Source organism: Psammomys obesus, unplaced genomic scaffold, assembly GCF_907164565.1.
Source record: "Psammomys obesus unplaced genomic scaffold, mPsaObe1.curated_primary_1811, whole genome shotgun sequence".
Classification (NCBI taxonomy): Eukaryota; Metazoa; Chordata; class Mammalia; order Rodentia; family Muridae; genus Psammomys; species Psammomys obesus.
In genome coordinates, this window is record NW_026596109.1 from 9,494,501 (window position 1) to 9,520,880 (window position 26,380).

General features: G+C 54.0%; 2 protein-coding genes across 10 annotated transcripts in view; one reads left to right on the forward strand and one right to left on the reverse strand.

The window, feature by feature from the left end:
* The first annotated feature begins 638 nt into the window (after positions 1 to 638).
* Fam151a (family with sequence similarity 151 member A) lies at positions 639 to 13,529 on the forward strand. Its single transcript, XM_055628917.1, has 9 exons — positions 639 to 747; positions 2,262 to 2,270; positions 2,422 to 2,568; positions 7,327 to 7,479; positions 8,625 to 8,784; positions 10,848 to 11,072; positions 11,453 to 11,592; positions 12,301 to 12,444; positions 12,856 to 13,529. Exons 1-9 carry the CDS (start codon positions 639 to 641, stop codon positions 13,527 to 13,529), a joined length of 1,761 nt encoding a protein of 586 aa, XP_055484892.1.
* The window catches only part of Acot11 (acyl-CoA thioesterase 11), a 59,287-nt gene continuing 42,819 nt past the window's right edge, over positions 9,913 to 26,380 (reverse strand). For 8 of the 9 annotated variants that reach the window (XM_055628912.1, XM_055628913.1, XM_055628910.1 and 5 more), the window contains 12 exons: positions 26,211 to 26,309; positions 25,705 to 25,840; positions 24,234 to 24,390; positions 23,055 to 23,174; positions 20,617 to 20,761; positions 19,624 to 19,679; positions 18,460 to 18,529; positions 18,251 to 18,334; positions 17,678 to 17,808; positions 15,216 to 15,347; positions 14,629 to 14,755; positions 9,913 to 13,807 (listed from right to left, as the gene is read on the reverse strand). In XM_055628912.1, coding sequence (XP_055484887.1) covers positions 13,652 to 13,807; positions 14,629 to 14,755; positions 15,216 to 15,347; positions 17,678 to 17,808; positions 18,251 to 18,334; positions 18,460 to 18,529; positions 19,624 to 19,679; positions 20,617 to 20,761; positions 23,055 to 23,174; positions 24,234 to 24,390; positions 25,705 to 25,840; positions 26,211 to 26,309 — 1,413 coding nt within the window. In that variant the 3' untranslated portion in view covers positions 9,913 to 13,651. The remainder of the gene's footprint in view (positions 13,808 to 14,628; positions 14,756 to 15,215; positions 15,348 to 17,677; positions 17,809 to 18,250; positions 18,335 to 18,459; positions 18,530 to 19,623; positions 19,680 to 20,616; positions 20,762 to 23,054; positions 23,175 to 24,233; positions 24,391 to 25,704; positions 25,841 to 26,210; positions 26,310 to 26,380) is intronic. The other variant, XM_055628915.1, reaches the window with a different exon arrangement.

The window sequence follows — 26,380 nt, forward strand, 5'->3', positions numbered from 1 at the left end:
AGCGACAGTCCTTAACTTCTTAGGGCAACTTAGCCCTGCCCAGGGAACGGAGTACAGAGGTGGCCTGCACTGGCACAGGTTCACATGCCAGGACTATCAGCGACCATCCCAGCCCTGCCTATCAGCCATCATCTCAGATAAAAGGAAATTCACGTCCCCGGGGGCAGAGCTAACCTGCTCTTGCTGCCAACCCTTGCGTGACCCAGGGGGTTCCCTGGAGCACAGCAGGAAGATCTAGATGGAGAGGAGTGAAGAGATGGGCTGCTTCCTTCCACACGGGGGTCAAACAAGGCCTGGAAGGACACTTTGGTTTGCTCCCGGCCACTAGGAACCCCAGGCCAGCTGGACTACCTCCTACTCCTGCAGCAGGGGTCCCGGCTCTGTTGACTGCACCGCTGCTTCTGGCTGTGCTCGAAGGTCGTTTCAGGGGGGGAGGGGGGAGGAAGGTGGCAGGATTTTCTGCTGAGTCTGATAAGATACAGCATGGGTGAGGAAAAGGAGATGAGGGCTGGCAGGAGGACAGGGTTTCTGAGCCCTCCCCACCGAGACTGTAGGAGTGGCCAGACCTGCCGGCTACATACCGCTGCAGATCTCAGGCGCAGGGATCCGGAAAGGGACGTTCTTCGGTGAGGGTCAAAATGTCCTGCCAGAAGTGGTGCTCAAACCACCAGGCCAAGTGGATCCTTGCTGGCAGCGTCACGGTGACACTGGTGTTGACCATTTCGATGGTTCTGGGCCTAACCCTGCGTAGCGGCACCCAACTAGGTAGGAACTGTTCCTTCCGCACCCCGCTCCCCTCATCCCTTACCCCACCAAGCTCTGTCCACATCCCCAGCTCTATGCCGCTCTGTGATACCTCAGTCCTACCAAGTCTTCCTCCCTAGCGGAAGGTGCCATCGACTTGGCCCTGATCTCAGCCAAGACCCTTCCTGCTGTGCTTTTGGAGGGACCTTCCCTCTTGGAGGCCTTGTGAGCCCTCAGGGCAGCCTTTTCACTCTTCCTATAGTCTCGCCTTGATAAAGGGCCCCCCAGCCACCCAGAAACAGCCCCCTCAAGCCAATGCCCCAAACCTATGCCTGTCCTTATTCCGAGGCTCTGCTTGCCCCTCCCTTCTCCTCCATAAGCACTGTCCTCAGAACCTCAGGGCGTGTCCTAGACTCTTGCAGGGATGCTGTCTCCAGTGGGCTCTTGCCAGCCACTGCTCTTTACAGCCAGCTGGCTCTTTTCTGAACAATGCCCCTAGTCCCACGCCCTGCACGGACCCAACTTCTCCACCTGGAGACAAGTTTCCCCTCCTCCATAGGACAGGCAACGGCCATCCCTCTGTACAAACATCCTTTCCCATGGCTAAGCCTTCACCGTTCGGTCCAGAACCATCTATATGCTCCTCTCCTGTCGTAGACCCATCCCCCCAAGTACCCCCCACATGCCCACTTCTCTTTTGGCTCTCCCTTTCCTGGTGATCCAAGGCCAACAAGAGTGTGTGCGGCCCGAGGAAGACATACAGTTCCCTGTCTCTATGCGGGTTTTTGTCTTTTACGTTTATTTTGTCATCGTTGTCATGTGTCCTCGCCACTACCACTACCTCTCTCTGTCTTTCTCTCTCTCTGTCTGTATGACAAAGGGCAGTTTGTAGGAGACAGTTCTTCCTTCTCCTGTGTGGGCTTCAGCATTTTAACTCAGGTCATCAGGCTTGGACGAAGTGCCCTTACCTCCTGAGCCATCTTCACAGTGCTTGCTAATCTGATTTTTGAGACAAGCACTTGTATATCCCACACTGGTCCCCAGCTCACTATGTAGCCAAAAGAAAACCTTGAACTTTGTTTCTTTTTCAAGGCAGAGCTTCTCTGGGTAGCCCTGGCTGTCCTAGAACTCGCTCTGTAGACCAGGCTGGCCTCAAACTCACAGAGACTACCTGCCTCTGCCTCCTGAGTGCTGGGATGAAAGGCGTGGGCCAGCACAGCCTGGCAACCTTGAATTTCTGATTGCCCTGTCTCACCCACCTTAATGACAGAATGCCAGGTATGTGCCGCTACAGCCAGTTTATGTGGTGGCTACGTGTTAAGCCCACATGTTAAGCCTCACACGCTAGGCAAGCAAGTGCTCCACCAACTGAGCCATGCCTCCAGACCCTATTATGTTTATTTGAAAAAAAGATTTTTACTCTATGGCCCAACTGACCTGGAACTTACTATGTAATCCTGGCTGGACTCAGCCTGGTGCCAGTCTTCGGGCTTCGGCCTCACATCTGCTGGGATCAGAGCGACCAGGCTAGGCTCACGCTCTCTTACCACGCTAGGGGCTGTGGGTCCTGCTGTCTGTCTACTGGACTAAATGCTAGATTCACAGTTGTAGAATTATGGCGACCCATGCCGGGCTGAGCAAGCGATGCCGATGACAACCCCTTGGCATTGGTTCCAGGCTGTGAGCAAGATGCATTTTGCCGTCCGGATGCTGACATGCTGGACTACATGCTGAGCACAGGCCAAATCAGCCACCGCGACGGCCTGCTGGTCACCTGGTACCACGCAGCCAACAGCAAGAAAGAGATGGAGGCTGCCCTGAGCAGTAAGTCTAGCCATCCTGTGCGGGGTCAGGGGATCAGGGGCCAGCTGACGCTGTCGTCATGGGCAACTCTGTGGTGGTTATTTTCATATGCCTACCACAGTTTCCCTAAGGGGACATGGATCAGCCCCACCCCCGCCTCAAGGTCCGTGATCTGAGTTCCTGGGTTAGGTCGGTGGGAAAATATCCTCTTTAGGGGCTGTTGAGACGCTGTGGAGGTCTGGGGGCGTGATCCCTGGCTTGAGTGTGCTTCAGAAAGCACAGGTTTCAGTACCGTGGACGTGGCCTGAGGTCTTCCGGGTGGTGCTACTGTTTAGGGCCACACTGGGAGAACCACCATTCAAGGAAAACCTCCTGCTGACCTATAACATCGCTAGTTCCAGGTTGGCTTGGGCTACATTGTCAGCACTGGGAGAGGGAGAGAAAGAGAGAGACTTGGTTCCAGGTGAGCATCCTGGAGTCTCATCTAGGGTCACACCTAAGTGGGAAGCAGAGGAGGCCTGGCCATCAGATTACGGCTTTTGCTCTGGCAGGTCACCGTACAGCAGGCCTGACGTGTGGCCTGGGAAGAGCTCATTGACTGAGGGTCTAAATGGCCAGCAGGGAGAGGCCAGGCCAGGCCGGGAGAGACCCAGTCCTCTACGTCTTCAGCTGTGTTTTCTGACAGCGGGGGCCTTGGTGACCGGGAGTGAAGGAGAAAGGAAAATAGCAAGCTTTAACCTCAACCATGGCTCTCAAGCTCGCTCAGGAGGCGCTGGGTGACACAGGAATGAGAAAGCGTCTCTGGTCTGAAACAACAGCACTAACGCCGCACCCCTGTTTCCTCTATAGCTGAGAGCCCCCTTTTCTTCTCTAGGAAAGAGCACAGACAGCACATTCTGCTGGCTAAAGATGAATGTTTTAACTAGGAGCCTGCATATTTTAGCTTATGGAGTACCTGTAGGAAACCTGCTTAGCTCGGGGGAGGGAGGGATCTCCTTTAGGATAGGGATGAAAAGACCTCCCTGGGATGGATGGTCGTATATTTCTGACCAGGCCTGGGCCTGTTTAAGCAGTACCTAAAGGCTAGATCTACACACTAATCAATTTTTTTCTTTATCTCTGAGTGCTGAGAAGGGTGAGGGCGCCCCCCCCCCCACACACACACACAAAGACACCTTAACAGGAGAAAGCCCTTTGGCCTGACAAGTGAACCAGGTCAGAGAGAAGTGGGAGATAAGGCCTGAGAGGATGCCAAAAGGACCTGCCACCTAGCTTCACCCAGGGCAGCCTAGCACAATGGGGAGTCCCCAGGGTTTCCACCATGCCAGGAAGCCAGGTCCCCAACCAGGGGTGGGTGCTGCGGCAGGGAACAGAGAGGCCTAGTTTTCTTGCTAGCAGGCCCCTGGGGCAGGCCTCTGGGAGCTGGCAGAGCGAGGATGGACTGGACTGCATGTCCAGGACAGCAGGCCTGGAGGCTGCCCAAAAGGTTCAAATTTTACCTTGGCATTTACCAGCCATGATTCGGTCCAGGTGTGGTGGGGACACCTGTAATCTCAGCTGGGGAGGTCAGGGGAAGATGAATAAAACTTCAGGGTCATCCCGGGCTATATGGCGAGTTCCAGACCAGCTTAGGCTACAAGAGACCCTGGGGGGTAAGAGGGGGGATGGCAGCAGTGATTCCTGGGCTTGCTTGATCACAAACAAGGTCATTATTAGTAATTGTTGAGATAGCAGAAATACACCAGATGGCCCTGGGTTACTCTAGGTAAGTGTAAATAATAATTAACACTTGGTGAACGCCTAACCTGGGAGACCGTCTAAGCTGGGAGATGTTACTATTTAATTCTCACAAAAGGGGAAACAAGGCCAGGGAGGTCAGGGAATCTGGCCTGTGTCACACAGCAGAGTCTGCGCCCTCGGCCACCATGCTCACCTGACTCAGTGGTGGGTGAGAGGGGGGCTTGGCAGCTGCATGCTCCCTTCCCTCTGGAGAGTGCCTTCCTGAGGATCCAAGATCCTCCTCATTTACCCCAAGCAGGTCAGCCCCCAGGCCCAGCCTCCAACTCACAGAGCTCTGCCTGCCTCTGCCTCCCAAGTGCTGGGATTACAGGCCAACACACACACACCACCACCACCCGGTTTAGCATTGAACTCTTAACCCTGCCTCCAGGTTCCAAGTGCTGGGATTACTGGTGTGCACTACTACACCTAGCTGTGGTATTCAGGTACCCGTCTCGAGCCTAGATTCTCTGTCCCAAACCTTACCCACTGTTTGCCCAAGCAGGCAAAAGTTAACAAAGAAATGTATAGAGGCTTGAGAGATGTCTCAGGCTAAGACCACTCGTGCTGTTGCAGAGGAGACTTGGGGTTGGGTTCCTGACACCCACAAGGTGGGTCATAATTGTATATTAATTACTCCAGTTCCAGGGGATCCAATGCCCTCTGGCCTCTGGGGGCACCAGGCATACACATGACACGTATGTATACATGCAGGCAAAACTCAAACACATAAAATAAAAATAGATTTAAAATACCTTAAAAAAAAAAAAAACAACTTTGTGAGGCCAGGTGTCATTGTGGCCCACGCCTTTAAATCCCAACATTCAAGAGGCAGAGGCAGGTGAATCTCTGTGAGTTCGAGGCCAGCCTGGTCTACAGAAGGAATCCAGGATAGCCAGGGCTACACAGAGAAACCCTGTTTCTGGGAGAACAACTTTGTGTTTGAGTCACAAAAATAAAGTTCATTTCATATCATCCATGTGCCATCTGGGTTGGCAATGGTTCTGAGGTCCCTGATGGTGTTCTGAGGCCTGGGACCTTGTCTCTTCTCACCGATGAGGACAAGAGTTCCAACTTCAAAACGCAGATATAGGATAGGATGATGCAAAACTCCCACTCCTGTGATCCTGGCCCTGGGAGGCTGAGGTGGGAGATCCAAATTTCAGGCCATCCTGGGCCACAAAACAGAGTCGATGTTGGGCATGCTGGGACACACCTATAAGCCCAGAACTTGGGAAGTAGAGGCAGGGGACTGCTTGTGAGTTTGAGGCCAGCCTGGACTATACAGTGTATCCCAGGCTACCCAGGGCAATAGTGTAAGACTGTCCCAAAAGACAGACGAGCAAAACAAGGGCCAGCAACAGCGTATATTTGACTTCATCCAGCACCTGAACTGTAAAGAAACCTGATAAGATGCTCAGGCATGAGAGCTGGAGAGAAGGTTCGGTGCTGAAAAGCATCTGCTGCTTTCGCAGGGGTCCTGGGTTCACAGTTCCCAGCACCCACATGGCAGCACACAACTGTCTAATTCCAGTTCCAGGAGATCTGATGCTCTTTGGTGTCTTCCGCCAGCACCGGGTACATAGGTGGTTCATGAACATACATGTAGAAGTCACTTAAACACATAAAATGTATTTAAAATTCTCAGAACCGAGGTGAGCTGTCTTACTTCCCTGGGCTTAGGCGGTTGATCTTGAGTTTGTCGTTGTTTATTTTTTTAGGCAGGATCTCAGTATTTTGCCCAGGCTAACCTTGAACTGACTGTGTACCCAGACTGGCCTCAAACTTACAGCAAGGTCTGCCTCGTCTCCAATGCTGGGATCGAAGGTGTGATGGCACACCAGCGTTGCCTTTCCTTTGCTCACTCTCATCATCCCCTAGTCAGCACCTCAGGTGTTGGCCATCTCCACCATCAGGGAGGAAAGACTCAGGACGGCTGCGTCCCCTTAGGAAGAGATGGTTCCAGCTAAGGCCCCTAGGATGGAAGAGTGGCCTAACCGGGGAGTGCCCAAGAGAGGAGAATCTTAGCCCTTCCCCAAACCTGTAGATCAAAACCTACAATCTGACAGGTGCATGTTGGTGTTGGTACACATTAAAGTTGGTGCCGAAGGTCTGAGCTCCATTTAGACTGAAAACTCAAGGGCTCTCCTGAATTAACGGCGAGACGTCAGCAGATGAAAAGAACGCCTTAGTTGCTAGTGAGGACACAGCCGGAAGGGTGGTCCTGCCATGCTGGACAGAAGCTGACAATAGAGGCTTTCAGGTGGTCCTGTGTGCACCTGAGTCAAATTCTATTCAGATGGATAATCAATAATATAATATAACCATGTAATACATAATAAAATATAATAATAGGATATAAAATATAGTATAAATATAATAAAAAGTAATCAATAAACCAGAGAAGGTCAGGCCTGATGGTGTACACCTTTAATCCCAGCACTCAGGAGGCAGAGGCCAGCAGATCTCTGTGAATTTGAAGCCAGCCTGGTCTACATAACAAGAACTCCAGACCAGCCAAAGATTTATTTTATTTTTTTAAATGTGGCCTGGAGACATGGCTCAGAGGTTAAGAAGACTGGCCGTTCTTCCAGAGGTCCTGAGTTCAATTCCCAGCACCCACAAGGTGGCTCCCCAACCATCTATAGTGGGATCTGGTGCCCTCTTCTGGCCTGCAGGCGTACATGCAGGCAGAACACTGTATACATAATAAATAAATAAATAAATAAATAAATAAATAAATAAATAAATAAGTCTTAAAAAAATTAAAAGGTACTGATTGAGAGGCCTACATCTCAGCAGGTGAAGGCACTGTCACCAAGCCTGAAGACTTGAGTGTGACCCCAGGACCCACATGGCTGACTCCTGCTCACTCATGCCAGTACTCTTCTGTCTGGCTATGACACTTAAGCTGTGGTGCCGTGAGCAGACACACGGTAAAATAAATAATAAATAAATGTTCTCTTAGAGCACTTATTGAGTTCTGCCTCTTAAAAATAGGCAATGTCATGGTCTTGGAAGCAGATGTCACTGTGGAAGGGTTCAACACAGCCAATGAGACCGGGGTGCCCATTATGGCCCACCCTCCAGCCGTCCACAGTGACAACACCCTGCAGCAGTGGCTGGAAGCTGTGCTGGCCTCCTCTCAGAAGGGTAAGCCATCCCTCTCCCAGCCCCAGGCTCCCTAGACCTCTGCCCTTAAGTAGGGACCCCTCTAGGGCGAGGTGAATCCAGGACCACCCTGAGCTGCTCCTGCTCGCTCCCCAGATTTCCATCTCACAGGCTCAGGAGGAGCTAAGCAAGATGGACAAGGGGAAATGCAACCCACATGTTCTCTCCAGAGCCCACAGGTGAGGCAGGGACCTGAAAGTGCAGAGTAGGGCTGAAGAGATGGCTCAGAGAGATGGTTAAGAGCACTAGCTGTTCCTCAAAGGTCCCGAGTTCAATTCCCGGCAACCACATGATGGCTCATAACCATCTATAATGAGATCTGGTGCCCTCTTCTAGCGTGCAGGCAGAATACTGTATAAACAACAAATAAATGGAAGGGAGGGAGGGAAAGAGGGAAGGAGATAGAGAGTAAGAGAGAGAAAGAAAGCAGAGTAATCTGCAAAGGCCAATCAGGGTCAAGGTGACCCTCATTGGCAGAGCTGGTCAATGTGTTCAGAGGCAAATCCTCTCCCCTCCAACTCCAGTTTCCAGTCTGGATCTAAGCCTCACTCAGACACCACCTCCTCCCTCATCCTCATCCACCCAGCAGTGGCCCCTGCTGACTGTAATCCAGTCACAGCCACGTCGTTTCTCCCACAGACAGCCTCCCCTAACTGCCACCTGCACCTACAACTTCCGCTTCCGCCCTCCATGGCTCCCCTTGTCCTGCTCCCCTTGTCCTGGCTTGGCTTTCAACCCATCTAACGTGGAAGTCTCATCTCTCATCTCCACAGATAAGATGGGCATCCCTCCATACTCGTCAATCTCTCTGCCCAGACGTCCCTTCCTGGAGGCCTAGTGTTCCTCCCAGGCTGTCGTGGTCCAGGCCAGGGCCTCAGAGTCTGCCCTGACCAGAAGCTGAAGCCCTTCTTTATGTTCGAGTCTCCCTGCGGCAGCCCAGGCCTTCAGCTGGCTTCTGCCCGCCTAAAGAAGGGAGTCCTTCTCTGCTTTGGCTCTCCCTGCCTCGAAGCACTCCAGCAAACCTGCTCCATCTTCCCACCCTCTCCCAAGACCCTCCCCACCCTTCCCAGCTCCTCCTACCCAGCAAGCCGACTTCCAGTTCCCCAGCCTTTGCCCCTTTCCTGCAGGCATCAAACTGGACTTCAAAAGCCTCAAGGCTGTAGGCCCCTCCCTGGACCTCCTTCGGCAGCTGACTGAGGCCGGCAGGATCCGGAGACCCGTGTGGATCAATGCTGACATCCTGAGGGGTCCCAATGTGCCCATCTCAGTTGAGATCAATGCTACACAGTGAGTGTTCACCCTCCGGCCAGCTGTGTCCAGCCTGTGAGTCCGTCAGCACTGAGCATGAAAGGGGACCATGGGGAAACCTTTATTGCATTTGCCATCCCCACTGTGAGACCTCCTCTCTGAGCCTTTTGGTTTGTTTTGTGTGTGTTTACACCTGTGTGCCGCAGTGATGGTGTGGAAGTCAGAGATCGGCTTCCGGGAGTTGGTTTTCTCTTTTCCCCACACAGGTCCTAGGGCGTGAGTGAGCTCAGGTCATCTGTCTTGGCATCCTAAGCACCTTCACCTGCTGAGCCACCCACCAGCCACCTCTGAGCATACGCATGTCCTCCTCCCTCTGGCCTCAGATGCCTGCCCCCTTGATGAGTGTGTGTTTAATGATTCGTTATATGTGCATTGGCGGTTTTGCCTGTGTGTGTGTCTGCGAGGATGTTGGATCCCTGGAAGGCGCTGAGAATTGAACCTGGGTCCTCCTAACCACTGAGCAGCCTCTCCAGCCCCATCCCTTCACATGTTTTTAAGACACAGTCTATGTAGTTCTTGCTACCCTGGAACCCATTATACAGATCAGGCTGGCCTCATACTTGCGGGATCCTCTTGCCTTTGTCTCCTACTTCCAGGCTTACAGTGATGGGCCACTATACCTTGGGGTTTTTTTTGTTGGTGGTGGTAGTGGTGGTTTTTGTTTTGTTTTCCTTACCTTTTTGTGGGGGAGAGGATGAGACAAGTTCTCATGGAGTCCTGAACAGCCTTGAATTCCCGATCCTACTGTTTCCATCTCTGCTATACCTGGTGTGCACCAGCTCAGTTTTCCTCTTTTATTGAGTCTTTCCCTGGTCCCTGCCACCTCCAGGACTGTTCCTAGCAGCCCAGATTCCTGAAGAGCCTCCCCTGGGCCCCTCAGGCCTGAATCAGTTGGACTGTCCCTGTTGACATATTTCTCTCCCCCAGTCCACTGTGACCACATTCCGTCTGTCTCCCCAGTGACATGCACAGGTCTTGGCCTGCTAGAAAGCTATAAAGAGGCGGCTCTCTCCTCGGATCTCCAGCAAGCCCAGGCCCCCAGCAGGCAAGGGGTAGTTTTCTCCCCATTTTGCAGATGTGAAAATTCGCAATGACAGAAACGTGCTGTTGAGCGTTCGCTGTGCCCCAGGCACGGTTTCAAGCATTTTATTTGCAGAAAACAGATGAACACTTCAGAAATGAGGTAGCGACTAGTCAGACTCCTCCGTGAGTACAGAAACTATCTTTGAAAGGTTAAGTGGCCTGTCTAAGTCTACAAAGTGGCAGAGCAAAGGTTCCCACCGGCCTTTCCCTCCCCAACCTTTGTGCTTTGTAGTCGCCTCTCCCTTTATTTGCCCAGCCAACACTCAACTATGATTCTCAAAATGATATCTATTTGAAGAAAAGAAAAAATTTTGAAAAAAAAATGTAGGCTAAGGCCCAAGACAAATAAGGCTTCTGTCCTCGGGTACCGATTTATACATCTGGGACTGGGCGGTGGATGACATCACTTTCCTATTAATATTCGCATCAGAACAAAATCCAAATAATTCTTTTTGATTTTTTGCTTCGAGACAGTTTCATGTAGCCTAGGGTAGCCCTGTGCTTGCTCTGTGGCTGGGGGTGAAGGAAGTCCTGATCCTCCTGCCTCCCACCTCCCAAGTGCTGAGATTACAGACATGTGCCACCATGCTCTTGCTCATAGGAAAACAATAGGACATCCGACCCTGTGGTCTGCACATCCCATAAGCCTCACTCACGCCCCTCCGTCTTCACGGGTATGTTTAAAAGGCCCTGTCCTGGCAGGTGGTCACTCTCTTGGAGAATCCAAGGCGGAGGTGACCAGTAGACTCAGAGCAGGGTCTTGAGCCCAGACCTCCCTGACAGCACAGGGCAGTAACATGGGCATGAGCGTGTGTAAACCTCACTGCTGTCCTTTAGGGCTCTGTGGCCAGCCTCCAAGCCCCGGAATCAACGGACCTGGCCGTTCCCCATCCCTGGGAATAAGAGCCTACAAGAAGAGGCCCGGGGGGTCTCAAAATGGATCTCTCTGTTCTCGGCAGGTTCCTGGCACTTGTCCAGGAGAAGTACCCAGAGGTCACCATTTCTCCAGGCTTCACCACTCTTTACGTACCTCAGCTGCCAAACAGCACATACACCCAAGCCATGGTGGAAAGGATGCAGGAGCTGGTGGCCGTCCTGCCACAGAGGGTCACCTTCCCAGTGCGTGCTTTCATGACACGGGCGGCTTGGCCCCACTTCAGCTGGCTTCTGAGCCAATCTGAGAGGTGAAGCCCCTCTACCAGTTCCAAACCTACCCCGGGAGCTGACCCAAGATGAACACGGCAGGAGGGGTCCTAACAACCACCTTGTCCCAGCCCCACTAGCCTAACAGTGCCCTACAACGCTCTGCCTCTGGCTTGTACACCTGTGATGACAGGCTGATCACGGCTTCCCTTGGTGCCTAACTCAGAGATAGACATCCCAAGGGTACACATCCTACTGTCCCCTGAACTTCTCATCATCCCCCGGTGCTCAAGAGGAGAGGCTGCTGGGAAGCCGGAGGACAGATGTTCTGCTCCTAGGCTCAGCTGCCATTCAGTTCCAAGCATGGGAGTTGGATCTTTCCGGGCCTGGGGAAGATGCTGAGTCAGCTCTCTGGTCCCAGGTACAGCCTGACACTGTGGCAGGGTGCCTCCGACCCCGTGTCGGTAGAAGATCTCCTCTTCATCCGAGACAACAGTGCCGCTCACCAAATCTACTATGACCTCTTCGAGCCTGTCTTGTCGCAGTTCAAGCAGCTGGCCTGTAAGGATGGGGCCCGGGAGGGGGAGGGGCACCCGTGTTCTGCTCAGGGCAGCCTTGGGTGGGCACAGGAGCAGAGAAGGGGAGGCCTGGAAGGGGGATCCTCTGGGTGGAACAGAAGACAGGACCATTCTGAGGATTTGTCTTCTGCCCCGGCGATATCATGCTAGCCAATCTTTGCCTGTCCACAGAGCTGGAGTCTGGCTGATAGAGAGAAAAATGGAGGACCAAAACTCCAACGAATTTTGTAGAAGTACAGTTTGGTCAGAACCTAGCCAATTCATGCCCCTCCCCACTTCCACAGCCCCATTCATGTTTGATGGTACTCATGTCTCGGAGCACAGCCCTCTTCTGGACCCCTGAGGTCATGAGCCAGATGCCACTATGCAAACCCCTTGTTCCCTTGGCTCTGAGTCTTAGGAGCACCTACACTTAAGCCATCCCAAGGGGTTGCATTAGATTCCACCCCCCCTAAGAGAGGGAGCCGTGTCCCGGAAGGGAAAGAGACAAGCTTTGGGGGCCACCAGCTCGAACTCCATTTGGTTCTGGCCCAGTAAACTGTTTGCTGAATGTCAACCATGAGACAATGACTTGGAACCTACCCAAGGGGGAACTGACAGCTACAAGGCTCAGGCTGCAGCAGAGCCAGAGCGTGTGCGAGGCGGTTTGTGGGGAGTGGTCCCGTCACCTTGGTAATTTTGGGTCCCACAGTGAACACCACACGGAAGCGAACCTACTACACAGGTGGCAGCCTGATCCCTCTTCTCCAGCAGCCCAGGGGTGATGGTCTGGAGGTAGAGTGGCTGGTTCCAGAAGTGAATGGCAGTGGGGGAACGGCAGCCATTACTGTCCCTGGTGAGTGTGCCCAAAGCCCTAAGGCTCCTGGCTAACCCACAGGCCTGTCGCTTGCTTGGGTAGGTAACTTGGTTCTCTGTTACCATGGCAACCTAATAAGCCACACACTAGCTACAAAGCGGGAGGGATGATGCCAAGAGCGGGAACTCCTGGTCTTAGACCAGCGGCCCTGAGTCCTCAACCACAGTGCAGCTAGAGAGGTGACCCAGCTCTGAGTCACCAGGAAGGCCGAGAACTGAGTCAGCGGCTTGTGGTGGCTGCGTGACTTGGAGCCTGGGATGGGACTGGCAGATTCAAGAGCGGCTGGCACCAGTTTCTCCTCCTGTGTCCCCATGATCTCTGCTGCCCCTTTAGCGAGGGACACTGACATCCCCTGATGACAGGAACGCCAAACACCGTTGCCTCTTCCAGACAGAGAAGGCATGGTCCTGCTGGATGTTGGCCTCCAGGAACCTGAAGCTGGGACCCCTGTGCCCATCCTGCACTCGCCGGGTGGTCCTGTTCTGACGCTGGAGTCATGTCTGCTGCAGCTGGGCATCCACAACAGGCGCTGGGGCATCCACGTGAACATAGTGGAACCCGCAGCTCTCCGGCCATCCCTGGCCACGCTGGCACACCTCTCCACCCTTGGCCATCTGCCCTGGCCTGTGTGGGTGGGAGCCACAATCTCACATGGTAGTTTTGTGGTCCCTGGCCACGTGGCCGGCAGAGAGCTGCTCACAGCTGTGGCTGAAGTTTTCCCCCATGTGACTCTGGCACCGGGCTGGCCTGAAGAGGTGCTGGGCAGTGGCTATCAGGAGCAGATGGTCACAGATATGCTGGAGCTGTGTCAGGGACTCCGGCAACCTGTGTCCTTCCAGCTGCAGGCTAGGCTACTGGGCCGGAGCACAGCCACATCTGTGGCCAGGCTGCTGGCAGCCTCCCCTCGAGCCACTGTCACGGTGTACCACAGCATTGCTGGGGACAGCTATACGGATGTGTGGGCTGGACTGTGGGCGGCCAGGGCCGTGGACAGGACACGAGTCTATTACAGGATACCCCGGGAGCACCGGGAACACTTGCTGGCAGACGTGAACAGGAACTGACCACTCTGTAGGACCAGACCACCTAACGTGGGAGGCTTCCCTGGGGAGTCACGGGGAATAAACGTCTCTGCTTTGCTCCACGCACTGTGTAAGACCTGGGGCGGGGCGGGGCGGGGTGACGCCTAGAGGGTCTGGAGGCTGGGGGCCAGGTCATTCCGGTTGTCCAACAGGAAACTCTCACAAGACTTGAAAGTGTTGTAGAACTCTGAGGACAGGCCAGCCACATTGGTGGTCACGTAGTTGAGAAAACCGGGGGTGGCCTGGTTGTAGTAAGAGACCTGCAGGGCAGGAAGCCAAGTTCAAGGAGGCATGATGGGGAGAGCCTCCAGGCAGGAGGCAGTTGAGGAGGCAGCCTTGCTTGCCTTCTGGGGCTTGAAGATCCATTAGAACACTGTCAAAAGGAGGCAGGCATGGCCTCCTTTGACAGGCTCGCCAGGCTACTTCAACTCTGACAGCCCTCTCACTGTCTCCTCCCTGCTAGCCAGGCAGTCCCAGAGGACAGGGATTGAGTCTCCAAAGCCTATAACCAAATCATTTTTCTATCAAGGTGCTGGGATCACAGAAATGTGGGAGACATCGCCTTGGACTATGTCCTTTGCATAGGTCCTCAGCAATGCTGGCCAAGGCAGCCCCTGGGCAAGGCTCGGAGCCAATCTAGGGCTTCGAGGGAATCGAGGGAAACGAGGGAATCGAGGGAAACGAGGGAAACGGCAAGCCTGGGGTTTGGGGTTGGGGGGCGGTGCCACAGCATTCCCACCCCCACCTCCTCCCCACCTTTTCAATTAACACTGACTATGCAGCTGCTCGGCTTTAGAGGCCCTCCGAGCCCCATTAAGCCCTCCCAGACAAGAAGGGGGGACACGGTAAGTAAACAATGAGACAGGATTTTAGATCAGAGCCAGGTTTTCTGTAGTCTGTGTACGGAGTGTTTTCCAGGCCCCGGCAGCAGCCACTCACAGACTACACAAAACCTCAATAATGTTTCTGATGCTGAAGCCGGGAAAGCCAGGAGATCATGGAGGGCCCGGGTCTGAAAGGGTCCCAGCACAGAGTTCAAGTCACCCATAGGTGGAAGGGGAGAGGGGACACCAGGCCTCACCTTGGTCAACTGGTCCCCCTCGCGCCACAGGCAGAAGCCGGAACAGAGGGTCTCTCCACGCTGATATTCTGGCGTCTCATGGTGCGTGGGCAGCGTGACTGACCTCAGTGCGATGACATAGGGGTCTCTGGAGGAGAGTCAGAGCGAGCGGTCAGGGCTCAGCCACAGGAGGAGGCGGGGACCCTGCCCTGTAACTCAGAGCCTGATGCCTTGCTCGGGTCATCTGTGTTAACAGCATCAGCTTCAGGTTCCGTGTGTCCCCACGGCCCTGTGAAATGGGGTTTTCAGTCTCCAGAAAAGGAGATGCAGTCTATCCTGGCTGCACGTTACTCTCACGGGCTTCCAGACATCAGAGGCCGAGGGACGGCAGTGTGAAGGGTACCCTGTGTCTGTGGTCTGGGGCGCGGCAGCCTCAGCCGCAAATGCCACAGACAGCCTTGCTTTCATGAGCAGTCGCGGTGAAACCCCACTGGCAGCCTAGAAAGAGCTGATGGGTTCTGGGTCCAACCACCAGTGGGCAGCAGAGCTCAGAGCTCTGACTCCACACTGCTGCTCTTCCCAAGAGAGGGAGGCAAGGCCTCACTCACCCGTTGTCACAGGGCTTGCGCCTAGAAGCCAGGATCACAAAGTCTTGGGGCTTGGCGTTGGCACCCAGGGCAGGGCTGATGACATGGTAGATGGCGTCGTCCTCATCTACTTGCTGCACTAGCTCCACGCTCCTGTTGGGAGGCTGAAGTCAGGACCCGGAGCCACAGCGACCCTCTGAGGGAGAACAGCCCTGCCGGGCCCCTGAAGGTCACAGCCTCTGGAGCATGCTCCTTAGCTCCGCACGGCTCAGCAGAGCCAGAGGAAGGGTGGAAGCCCTCCAGGGTGCGTGCGCACGCGTGCACACACACACACACACACACACACACACACACACACACACACAGACACCAGACACAAAGTCAAACAGCCCAGAGCAGATACACAGGCACACGCTCATGTAAGCATACACAGAGGCACACGGACTAGTACTGAGGCAAACACACGTGACCATTGATAGTATCAATGGTCAACGAGACAGAATCTCGAATCCCTGAGGAGATGGACGTGTAGGCGAGTCTGTAGGAGATTATCCTGATGCTATTAATTGCTGTGGGAGGACCCCTCTCAGCCGTGGGCAGCATAGCTCCCTGGGCAGGGCCCCTGGGCTTGATAAAGTGGAGAGCACTTTACCAAGTGAGCTGAGCACCGGCACACAGTTACCCCCTCTGCCCTGTCACTGCGGCTGCGGTAAGCACGGCCTCAAGCTTCTCCAGCCTTGACTCTCCTACCACAGTGGACCGTCCCTTGACCTGGGAGCCAGGATAAATAACTTTCTCTCTCAAGTTGCTTCTGGCAGGGTCTCTCATCATAGCAGCAGGAAAAGCAACGGGGACACACAGAGACAGGGGACCGCACACGAAAGCTACCTACAGGCCTGTGCTCACACACGGACACACGTGTACGGGCACACAGACGACACCGTGAACACACAGATCTGTCTGCAGGTGCACACGCCCCGGGTACCCGTGCAAGGATCCGGTAGTTGCACACACCGTCCAGCGAGTCCCCGGTGTGTGCCGGGAGCCATACACCTGGGATCTCATCATCAGCATCCTCGCTGAACAGAGGGGCTGAGGCTGGGGGATAACCCACTCTGGGCCGCAGAGCTCACGAGGAAACAGGGCTTGGGTGTCCCAGCCCAGGCACACTCGCGCGTTGGTCCACGCATACAGTCATAGGCTGACGCCGGTACTCACAGGCACACAAGGACAGTCACGTGAGGACACAGGACAGCACCTCCCTTCCCCCTCCTCCCCTCTGCTGTGCACAGCAGCTCGCTTGGGAGCAGGCTGGCTGGACCAGGCTAGGGGAGTGTGCTAGGATCCCTTTACCCTGGGGTCACTCACCCTCAGTGATCTGGTCCATACCAGCCCATCTTTTCCAGCAACTCTGCCCGGCCACCACCCACCACCAATCACCTCTCAGCCTTCTAGGATACATCACCAGTAGGCTCAGGTCACCCACACACAGAATTTTAAAACAACAGTTTATTCTCTCTCTCTCTCTCTCTCTCTCCCATTTCTTCTTGCCACCCACTTGAGCTCTTGCTCTGTATGTGTGTGTTTGACTTGGCGTGCATGTGTGTGTGCAAGTATGAGCACAATATTCACACAATGGTGCATTGCGGACAGCCACAGCTTCAGGCACTAGTCATTGCTATTTGCCTCTGCGTGTGCCAGGCTAACTGGAGTCTCCTGTCTCTGTCCCCCATCTTGCAGAAGGACCACTGGGATCGCAGACACGAACTACACGCCCAGCTTTGCGTGGCTTCCGGGAGTTCAAGTTCAAGTTCCCATGCTGTGTGCTAACACTCTGTCTCCTGAGCAGTCTTCCCCAGCACAGCACAGCCGTGGCTGCAAAAAACGCTTCGGCAAGAGGCCGGCCGGGGTGTGAACGGCGATAAGCGCTCTGCCTAGGGCAGACTTTGGAGGAAGAAACCAGCTACTCTCTCCAGACTCCTGGGAAGTCGGCTGCTGACGAGCAGCTCACTCAGTTCCCAAGGCCATCCGGCCTCCCAGGGAAGCTCTTGCGATGCAGGCCCTGCTGAGCCACAGCACTGGCAAAAGGAAGATGGCTCCAGGGATGCTGAGCAAACGCGCTGCTTTAAACATTAACTTTCCCAACCCCGCAAAGTTGGCTCGATGGGTAAGGCTCTTTGCCATCAAGCCTGCAGAGTTCAATCCCCGGGACCCACAAGTTGTCTTCTGACACACACTGACACACATACACACACACAGGCATGGAATTTTAAATAACGTAGAGGTTGAGGGCTGGAGAGATGGCTCAGCTAGTTGAGAGTACTAGCTGTTCTTCTAAAGGACCCAGGTTCAATTCCCAGCACCCACACGGCAGTTCACAACTCTAGTTCCAGGGGATCGGACATCCTCACATAGACATACATGCAGGCAAAACACCAATGTATATAAAAAAAAATAATAAAAAATAAAATGTGGCGCCTCACCGGTAATGCTTGTCCCACTCTGGCCTCCTGCGCAGGTCCGAGAGCAGCTGAAAGACCTGGGCGGCATCCACCTGCACCACCATCTCCAAGTGAATGGACAGGAACTCCTCTTCCAGGGTGTAGAGGCGGACCTGCACGGCACAGAAGAGGGCGGCCTCATTCTTGCACCACACCCACAGACTATGCTGCTGGAGGAGGCTGTCAACAGGGCAGCCTATGACTTGCTGTCCGACTGAAGAAGCAGCTGAATGTCTCTGAGACTTAGTCACAACCAAGAGAAAACGGACCTCTGACAGGGATCAGTGTGGACAGAGAGAAAGCATATCTCTAAGAAGTAATAATCAGGGCTGGAGAGACGGCTGCTCTTCCAGAGGACCTAGGTTCGATTCCCAGCACCAGCATGGCAGCTTACAGATGTCTGTTAATGCCAATCCCATTCTGGCTTCCTTGGGCACATTAGACATACATCTGGTACACAGATAAAACACTTAAAAATAAATAATAATTAAAAAAAAAAAAAAAAAGAAGCAGCAGCAGTAACTGGCCGTATGGGAGAGGAAGTGTGTCACTCACCTCCCCGGTCTCCATTGACAGCACCCAGTTGTCCTTGGCCATCAGCGTCTTCAGAGAGGACACATTGTAATAGCTCAGGTACACCTGGAAAGAACACAGACGCTGCCTTCTCCTGCCCCTGGAGTCCCTGGGTGGAGGCTGTGTGACAGGGGGAAAGGAACTGAGTTTTGGGAAAAGGGTCCAATGGGCTCTGAGACAAACGGCTTTACCTGGTTGCTAGGGTCCCAGGGGACAGACAGGGCCACTTCCAACTGCTTACAGGACACAACAAGGTACTTCCTGGGAGGGAAGAGGGCAGCCTGGGTCTCTCAGAGTCCATTGTGCTGGGCAGATGGACATCACTGCTGGCTACTTCATGCCAGGCCAGTGCCAAGCCCAGTGGGCGCTGGCGCTCTGCCTGGCAGGGCGACTGGGCACACTGACACCCAGGAGAGAGCAGCTGGGAACACACAGGTTCAGCTAGCACTCCAGTTCACAGGGGGCCGGCAAGGAGAAAAACAACACACTCCGACTCCCGTGCCTCAGTGTTCTCTGTGGAATGGAATCCACGCCATCTCTCCCTCCAAGGGGCTTTGCAAGGGGCGCGGTGCTGAGCATATGATACATGTCCCGGAAGTGTGGGCTTTCCCCATTAATAACAGGGTGAACGCGGATGCATCCACAGCACTCTACAGTCTGTAGGGTGCTTTACAGCAGACTCAGATGTGCCAGGTCACGTCTTGAGCCACTGGGTCTGTGCCATAGACCTTTCCGGGTTTCGTTTTAGTTGATTTGTTTTGGTTGAGACGGGTCTCTCTGTATAGCCCAGGTTGTCCTTGAACTTGTGGCAATCCTCTACCTCATCATCCCAGGTGCTGGGATTTGACCCTTTCATCAAACAGGCCAAACAAATAGGCCTCAGAGTCAATGGGATAAAAAAAAATTTAAAAAAATAAAAATAACACAAGATTTAAGATGACCCAGACCAAGCCAGAACCAAAGGCAGATCTGAAGAGAAAAGATCTACCCTCTGTCCTCAAGGCCCCTGTGTCTAGAAAGGCCTCAAGATGCTGTGTGACAACACGGAAACAAGAGTCTGCCCATGCAAAGTGCCAGCCCACAAGACAGAGGCAGGAGAGCTCCCAAGAGTTCAAGACTGGCCTAAGCTAACTCAGTGGGTTCCAGCCCGGCCTGGGCTACAGGGCTACAGCGTGAGATCCCATCTCAAAATAAAAATGTAAAAGGGGGTGGGGAAGACAACCCAGCACTGAGCCCGGGAGTGTCCCTGAAGAAGCTTGAAGGTCCTGGGGCCGGCGGGTGGAGCCCTGAAGCACGCCCCCCCCCCCCCCCCCCCCCCCCCCCCCCCCCCCCGCCCACTGCCCAGCCCCACTCGCCTGTCCAGGCGGATCTTCCTCCTGGCACTGGCCTCTCGGTACCGCCGTTCACCCTCCTAGAAAGGACACAGGGACAGGTTTGTGGTGCAGGTGGGCTGACCAGCTGGCCCATAGCTCTGCCATCCCTGTCCCCTGGGGCCAGAGGGCACTGCCACAGCCCCACAGGGAGGTTTAGATTGGGCAGAGCAGCAGGTGTCAAAACACCCTTACTGAGAAAGCACCAGGGTGCCTCAAGCCGTAAGCACACAGCCTTTGAGGATGGTAATGAGATGGTGAAAGGACCTCACGATGGAACTCAGGGCCACATTCACTGGGCCCTCAATGGGAAGTCGAGGGCCCTGCTTGAGACCACACCGGCTTTCTGTCACATGATCCTGGGTCTAGGACCTTCGATTCCCAGTGCACACACCAGGAAACTGAGGTTGAGAGGGATCATGGGAGTATGGGGTGGAGCCAGGGTGAGAACTCAGAAGGTCAGCTCCAGAGCCAACCTCTTTGCCACCCCTCTTCAACCTCACCCAGACTCAAAATCACAAAGACAGCAACCGGCCCCAGCCAGCCAGGAGGGTGTCCTCACAGGCACAGAGCCCAGTCATTGAGTGCCCTTGCCCCTGCCGCCAGAATGCCGACCGTCACCACTTCTCCAAGGCTTTGCAGGCGGCTGCTTCCCCACAGCCACAACTCAGAAGGCGGAAGTTGCAGACATACCAATTACACAGATAAGGACCGAAACCCTCAGAGATATTAAGTGTGAGAACGTGGCAGGGGCAGGGCCCTCCCAGCCCATGGCTCCCAAACCAGGGGTCTCTGTAATCCTTATGGGCTATTCGGGTCCATGAACAGCCAACATCAGCCAGACCCCACGGTATGTTCCAGTTCTGGCAGGCAGAGCAAGACACTCGGATTTGGTTGTCTCCTCCCCACCCACAAAGAGCCAGGGATGGGGCTGTTCCCAGAATGGCTGCTGAGGAGTGTTGGGGATAAGGCACTCACTCCAGGCTGGGGACGAATCCAGGGCAGCTTCTGAGGCTGATCATCTTTGTCCAGGACCACGAAGGTCATGAAGGCGCTGTTGATGTGCCGGCGCTGCTTCTCTGCCTCCTGGCGGTAAGCTTCCACGCACACCCCCACCTCCATGCTAAGGCCAAGCGAAACAGAAGGTCAGGTCCCACGGCCCTTCCTCAGGCCAGGCCCGTCCACGGCACACACTCACACGGAAGTACGCGCACAGGCGGGCAGGCGTGCAGAGAGTGCGCATACGCTCCTGCACTTCTTCCAGCAGCCAGGACCAAACATGCTGTTCTCGTCAGTAATCTTACAGAGCACCCCAGCGTGTGTGACCCAGGGATGGGTGAACCCGCCCAGCCAGGCGTCCGCCTAACAGCCCCGGGAGTCAACCAAGCAAGAAAGCAAAGACACCCAGAAGTCATCAAAGGGCCGGTGAGACGGCTCAGCAGCAAAGTCCCAGCTGCCAAGTCCCACGACCTGAATTTGGTCCCAGGGATCTACATAGCACAAGCAGAAAGCTGGTTCCCACAGCCTGTCCTCTGACTTCCACGTGAGCATGCTCACGCATACTCCCCGCCCCCGTAAAACACACACACACACACACACACACACACACACACACACACACACTCACCACATACACAATAAATATATATAAATGTAATTTTTAAAAACTAAGTCATTGGAAATTCCAAAGGAGCTATCATGCTGTCGTGTGCTAGTAATCACAGCACTAGGGATGCGGAGGCAGGAGGATTGACATGAGTTAGAGGCCAACCTTAGTAACAGCATAGAACTCTTTCTCAAAATTCATAATAAAAAATAATAATTAATAATAGGGGCTGAGGAGATAGCTCAACCCATAAAGTACAAGCACAAGGACCCGAGTTCAATAGCCAGAACCACCTAAAAGCCAAGTGTGGTGACATATGCTTACAGTCCCAGCCTTGGGGATGCGAAGAAAGGAGCATCTGTGGGGCTTGCTGGCAGCCCGAATAACCATGGCAAGCCCCAGGCCAAGGAGAAAACTCTCTCAAAATAAGGTGAGTGGGGCCTGAGGACTGGTTATTCTCCAGCTTCCAAGGCCAGCCACACATACGTGAACGCCTGTGCAAACACACAAACACTCACATGTATACACATCGATCTTGTTTTGTTTTTTTGAGACAGGGTCTCACTATGTAGCCCTGGCTGTCCTGGAACTCTCTATGCAGACCAGGCTGGCCCTGCACTCGCAGAGATGCCACTGCCTCTGCCTCCCAAGTGCTGGGACTAAAAGGGTGCACCGCTCCTGCCAGGCACATACACAGTTTTTAAAAGTAGAAAACATAATAAGAGATAGAAAAGGTGCCAAGGATGTGGTAGAGCATTTATCCAACACAGATGGGCAAAGCCAGTGCCGTAACTAGTGCTGCAAAAAGTAAGTAAGTAAATAAAATAAACCCGCAGGGCTTCTGATATAGAGGAGACACAGAAGAGGCAGACAGTCTCACTAGGAACTGCTCATTACCTGCAGATTCCCAGGCACGGCCTCAGCCATGCTCCTAACAGCTCCACAAGGAAAATGTATTATCCCTATCACCTGTAAACAGTAGCCACCGACACTCCTTCCACAGGAAGTCCTACAGCTATAAGATGTGGGCCTTAGACCCGGAAACCAAGACCTAAAACAGGGAACTGACTGCCACTAAGTCTCAGAACGGGCCAAGAGACAAGCTGTGGGAAGAAACAAGCCTGGAGGGATCCTGAGACACGGTGGAGAGTGGGCTGATTGAACTGCAAATACCAGCAGCCATGGCAAGAAGCTCTGCACAGTAGGCCCTGGTCCTCACCGGGCATTCTCTCTAGCTTTCTCCCAGAGAAAGAACGGACGCTCAGACATGATAAAGAACTTGCTCAAAGCTTTTCACAGACTGTGAAAAGCAGAGCCAGACTCGAACCCAGGCTTCCCGGCTCCAGATCGCAGCTCACCTTTAATGAGCATACTGAGTTCTCAGAAATAGTCAGCTGTGGTGAGAACAGACATGAGAACTCAATCCAAGGTGAGATTTTTAGAATACCTGTCTTAGGACATGGGTCGGAAAGGACCTGAGAATCATGAGCAAGAGGAGGCCCTGTGAACTGTGCAAGCCTAGAGCTCAGTCCTCCAGCCAGGCAGGAGAGAGACGGGGCATACAAGCACAGCAACCTTCCCAGTGGGTGGCAGGCACAGCACCGACAGAAAACCCAAAGACCCTAACCCTACCACTGGACAACAGTGGGAGCCGTAGAACATTCCGGAAGAGGGAACACCAGCTAAACTTGGGCCGTGTGGTCAGCACAGTGATTCAGACCTCACCTGCTGGGGTAAGGTTTGGCAGGTCTGCATCAGCAAGAACCCTCAACCCCCCGGCCGCCCAGCCCCACCCACCCTGACCCCTCACCTGTGCTTGAAGGCGTTATTCACGATGGCCTTGAGCACCAGACGGTCCCCCACCTGTGATGGGCCTCGGAAATGGAACATCTCGATGGCCTTGAGTGTAGGGTGGGCGTGACACAGCCGGCTGGGGAGACAGGAGAAATGGCTGGTACTGCACCAGGGTGCTTGGGCCAGATTTCTCCAGTACCTAGCCCCTAGCCCATCCTGGATCACAGGAATGGTCCTCTGCTCAGCCCTGGGATCATTCTTCTCAGTGTACAGCACCAAAGCTGTTTCCAGCTTAGCATGCTGAAGCTGAAAAGGAGCTGAATTGGAGGCTAGAAGAAAGCAGGCGGGTAGCGTATGATCGGAAGCAAACCCCTCCTCCCCTCGGCATTTTCGCCTCAGTGTCCATGCTCCCTGACACCTTGAAGCTCACCCCTCCCTAAAAGTTTCTTGTCACTGGAGGCCCCAATGAGATGCTCCTCCACCACGAAGCTTTCCCCGACCATCCGGGCCCTGGACCTTCTCAAGTCTCCTCCCCATTTACGGCCCAGGCTTCTCAAATGGTATTGCTTGGATGCTATCTCCATTGTAACCTCAGGGGAGAGGAGGCCTGAGCTGGGCTCTGAGAATGAAGACTGGCCTAGTGGAGGAAGGTGGGTTGTGAGGGCTGAGAAAACAGAAAGGACAAGGCAAGGACAAGGCCATGGAAGCACAAGTGTGTTGAGTAAGCACCCCCAGTTATCATGACTATTTTTTTAACCCCCAACATCCGGAGTACCATGAGCCTCAGGCCAGCACAGGGCCTACAAGAGGAAGTAGGACTCATTTTCATGCCTAGAAAAAGGGATCGGCCCAAGGTGGCTTCATGGTGGGGCTGGGCATTGTGTTGAGCCATGGGCGGTCATACCAGGAGCAAAATCAAGGCCTAGAAAATAGAGGGGGGGACAGAGCCTGACAGAGCAGTTACTACTGAAGTGCAGGCAAAGCTAGATTGGGGTGATGGGTGGGTAGAAGGAGGAGGCATGGCCAGCTCACAGAAACGGCTCCTCTCTGGCTCTATAGGTATAAACATCCAGGGTTATCCTAGCAGAACACCCAAGCTTCTGGAGCCTTGAATGCTGACACCAACAAGGGTTTCTCTTGCCAAGGATATAGCCTCTGGAAGCAGAGGAGAAAAGGCATATAGAGGCCATCTCACCTGGCCGCAATGGTGGCCACGTTCTCCATCCAGGCCATAATCTGGCCTCCAAAGGTATTGCCCTGATGATTGGCATGAGGAGGCAACACCAGCTCCACGCTCTCCACTCGGGTCTTCTCAGCTGGCACCATATTGCTGCAATCCTTGTTGTCCAGATCTGGCCGGGGAGGAAGGCAAGGAGGTGAGAGAGTCCCTAAGGATAAACTGTCCATGGAGGTCCCAGGACACGGAGCCTCATCCCAGAACATTAATCTACTACCAGCAGGTAAGCACAAGGCCTAGACTGGCCGTGGGTAACCAATGAGAGAAGCTGGGCACGGTGGCACACGCCTGTAATCCCAGCACTCGGAGGCAGAGGCAGGCAGAGTTCAATGCCAGCCTGGTCTACAAAAGAGGGTCCAGGACAGCCAAGGCTACAGGAAGAAACTGTATCTCAAAAAAAAAAAAAAAAAAAAGGAGGGGAGGATAGGAGAGAAGGGACATAAGCTAGTACAGGCTAGCCTCAAACTTGCTGTACAGCCAGGCTGGTCTTGGTCTTACAATGTCACTGCTGGAATTGCTGGTGTGTGCCACCATGCCCAGCCAACACTCAGTTTTTGTTTGTTTTGAGACAGGATTTCACTATGTATCCCAGGGTGGCCTTGAACTTTATATGTAATCAAGGCTGGCCTATATCACTCATGATCCTCCTGCCTCAGCCTCCAGAGTGCTAAGATTACTTGTGGGTGTGACCTTGCTCAGCTGAATTATTTTTTATTTCTCTGAAAAGTGGCTCCTCCAATTTCCATATCAAAGAAGTCCTCACATAAGAACATGAAGATGGATAAGGCCCCAAGGGGCCTTCATCTTCACCTCACCACCTGCCAGAACCCCACCCAGTCCAAGGCAGATAGATCATCCTGTACCAACAGGGAACAACCATCAATAGGGGAGGAATCAAGATGAAGTTATGGGAACAACATATCCTGTCTGTCCCCTTCAGGGTAAAAACAGGAAACTAAATAGCACATGCTTTGCTTAAATCCACAGAAAGAACCCCTAGAGAGATATCCAAACCCAGGTAGGGCCTCTTTGTCTCTGGGGAGATGACCTGAGTTCTGGGATGGAGGAAGCCTCGCTTTTTAACTTTTTATTTGGGGTAGGAGGAGAGAAAACATATACACACACATTTACAGACACTTTTTAAAATTCCTAGCCCAGTATCACCTTCCCAAACATCATCTCTCCCAGAGGCCCAAATGCATTGTGGGTGACAGGGATTTCTATAGGTTCCCACTCCACCCCCACCACTCCTGGGCTGCGAGTGAGTAACCCCAGAACCTTCTTTCCCTCCAAGAGATCTTGAGGCCAGTGAGGCCAGAGGAGCCTGAGATGACCAGGGAAAGAGGCCCAAAGGGAAATCCCTTCCTCCTTCCACCCAAAGGGGTTTCGAGGACCCCGGCTGCCCTCTGACGCACAGACACGCGCTCACCATCCTGGATGGCACAGTGGCTCAGCAGGTCCTTGATGGTGTCGGCATACACCAGCCGCATGCGGCGGCGCTCAGCGGCCACACCGTGCTCCGTCTTCTCCTCCTCCGTCAGCGGCGTGACCTGCTTCAGCTTCCCCTGTTGGCCGGGAGACGGGGGGCCACAAGTTTCCTGAGACAGTACAGCGGCCTGATGCTTGACACTGGTACCTAGGGGGCCCGGGCTGCTGTGGGGAGAAGCTCCAGGGATCTCTCCCCTCTGCGACCACCTTCTATCGTGTCTCCACCGCAACCCGACAGAGCACAGTCCTCTCCAAATGTCCCCCAAGAACCCCTCTTGGGCAAAGACCCAGAAAATAGAGAGATCTGTTTAGAATGTAGTATTCTGAAGACTCCTCCCGTGCAGAAAGCGACGGGGAAAGGAGAAGGAGGCACCTGGGTGAGGTCACAGAGGGCCCTACTTGGGGCATGGTGGGTACGACGACAGAACAGCTGGGACAGCCGCCCACCTTGGAGAGCTCTCGGTGGGCCACAAAGGTGGCCAAGGCTTTGCACACACTCCATTGCTCCTCAGTACACAGGTCCTCAGAGACCACCTGGATGCCCACCTGGAGAGGGACGTGGGAGGAGGGAGGAAGGGAAGCAGGCTGCTGAAGGCCTGCAGCTTGGTGAGGCTGAA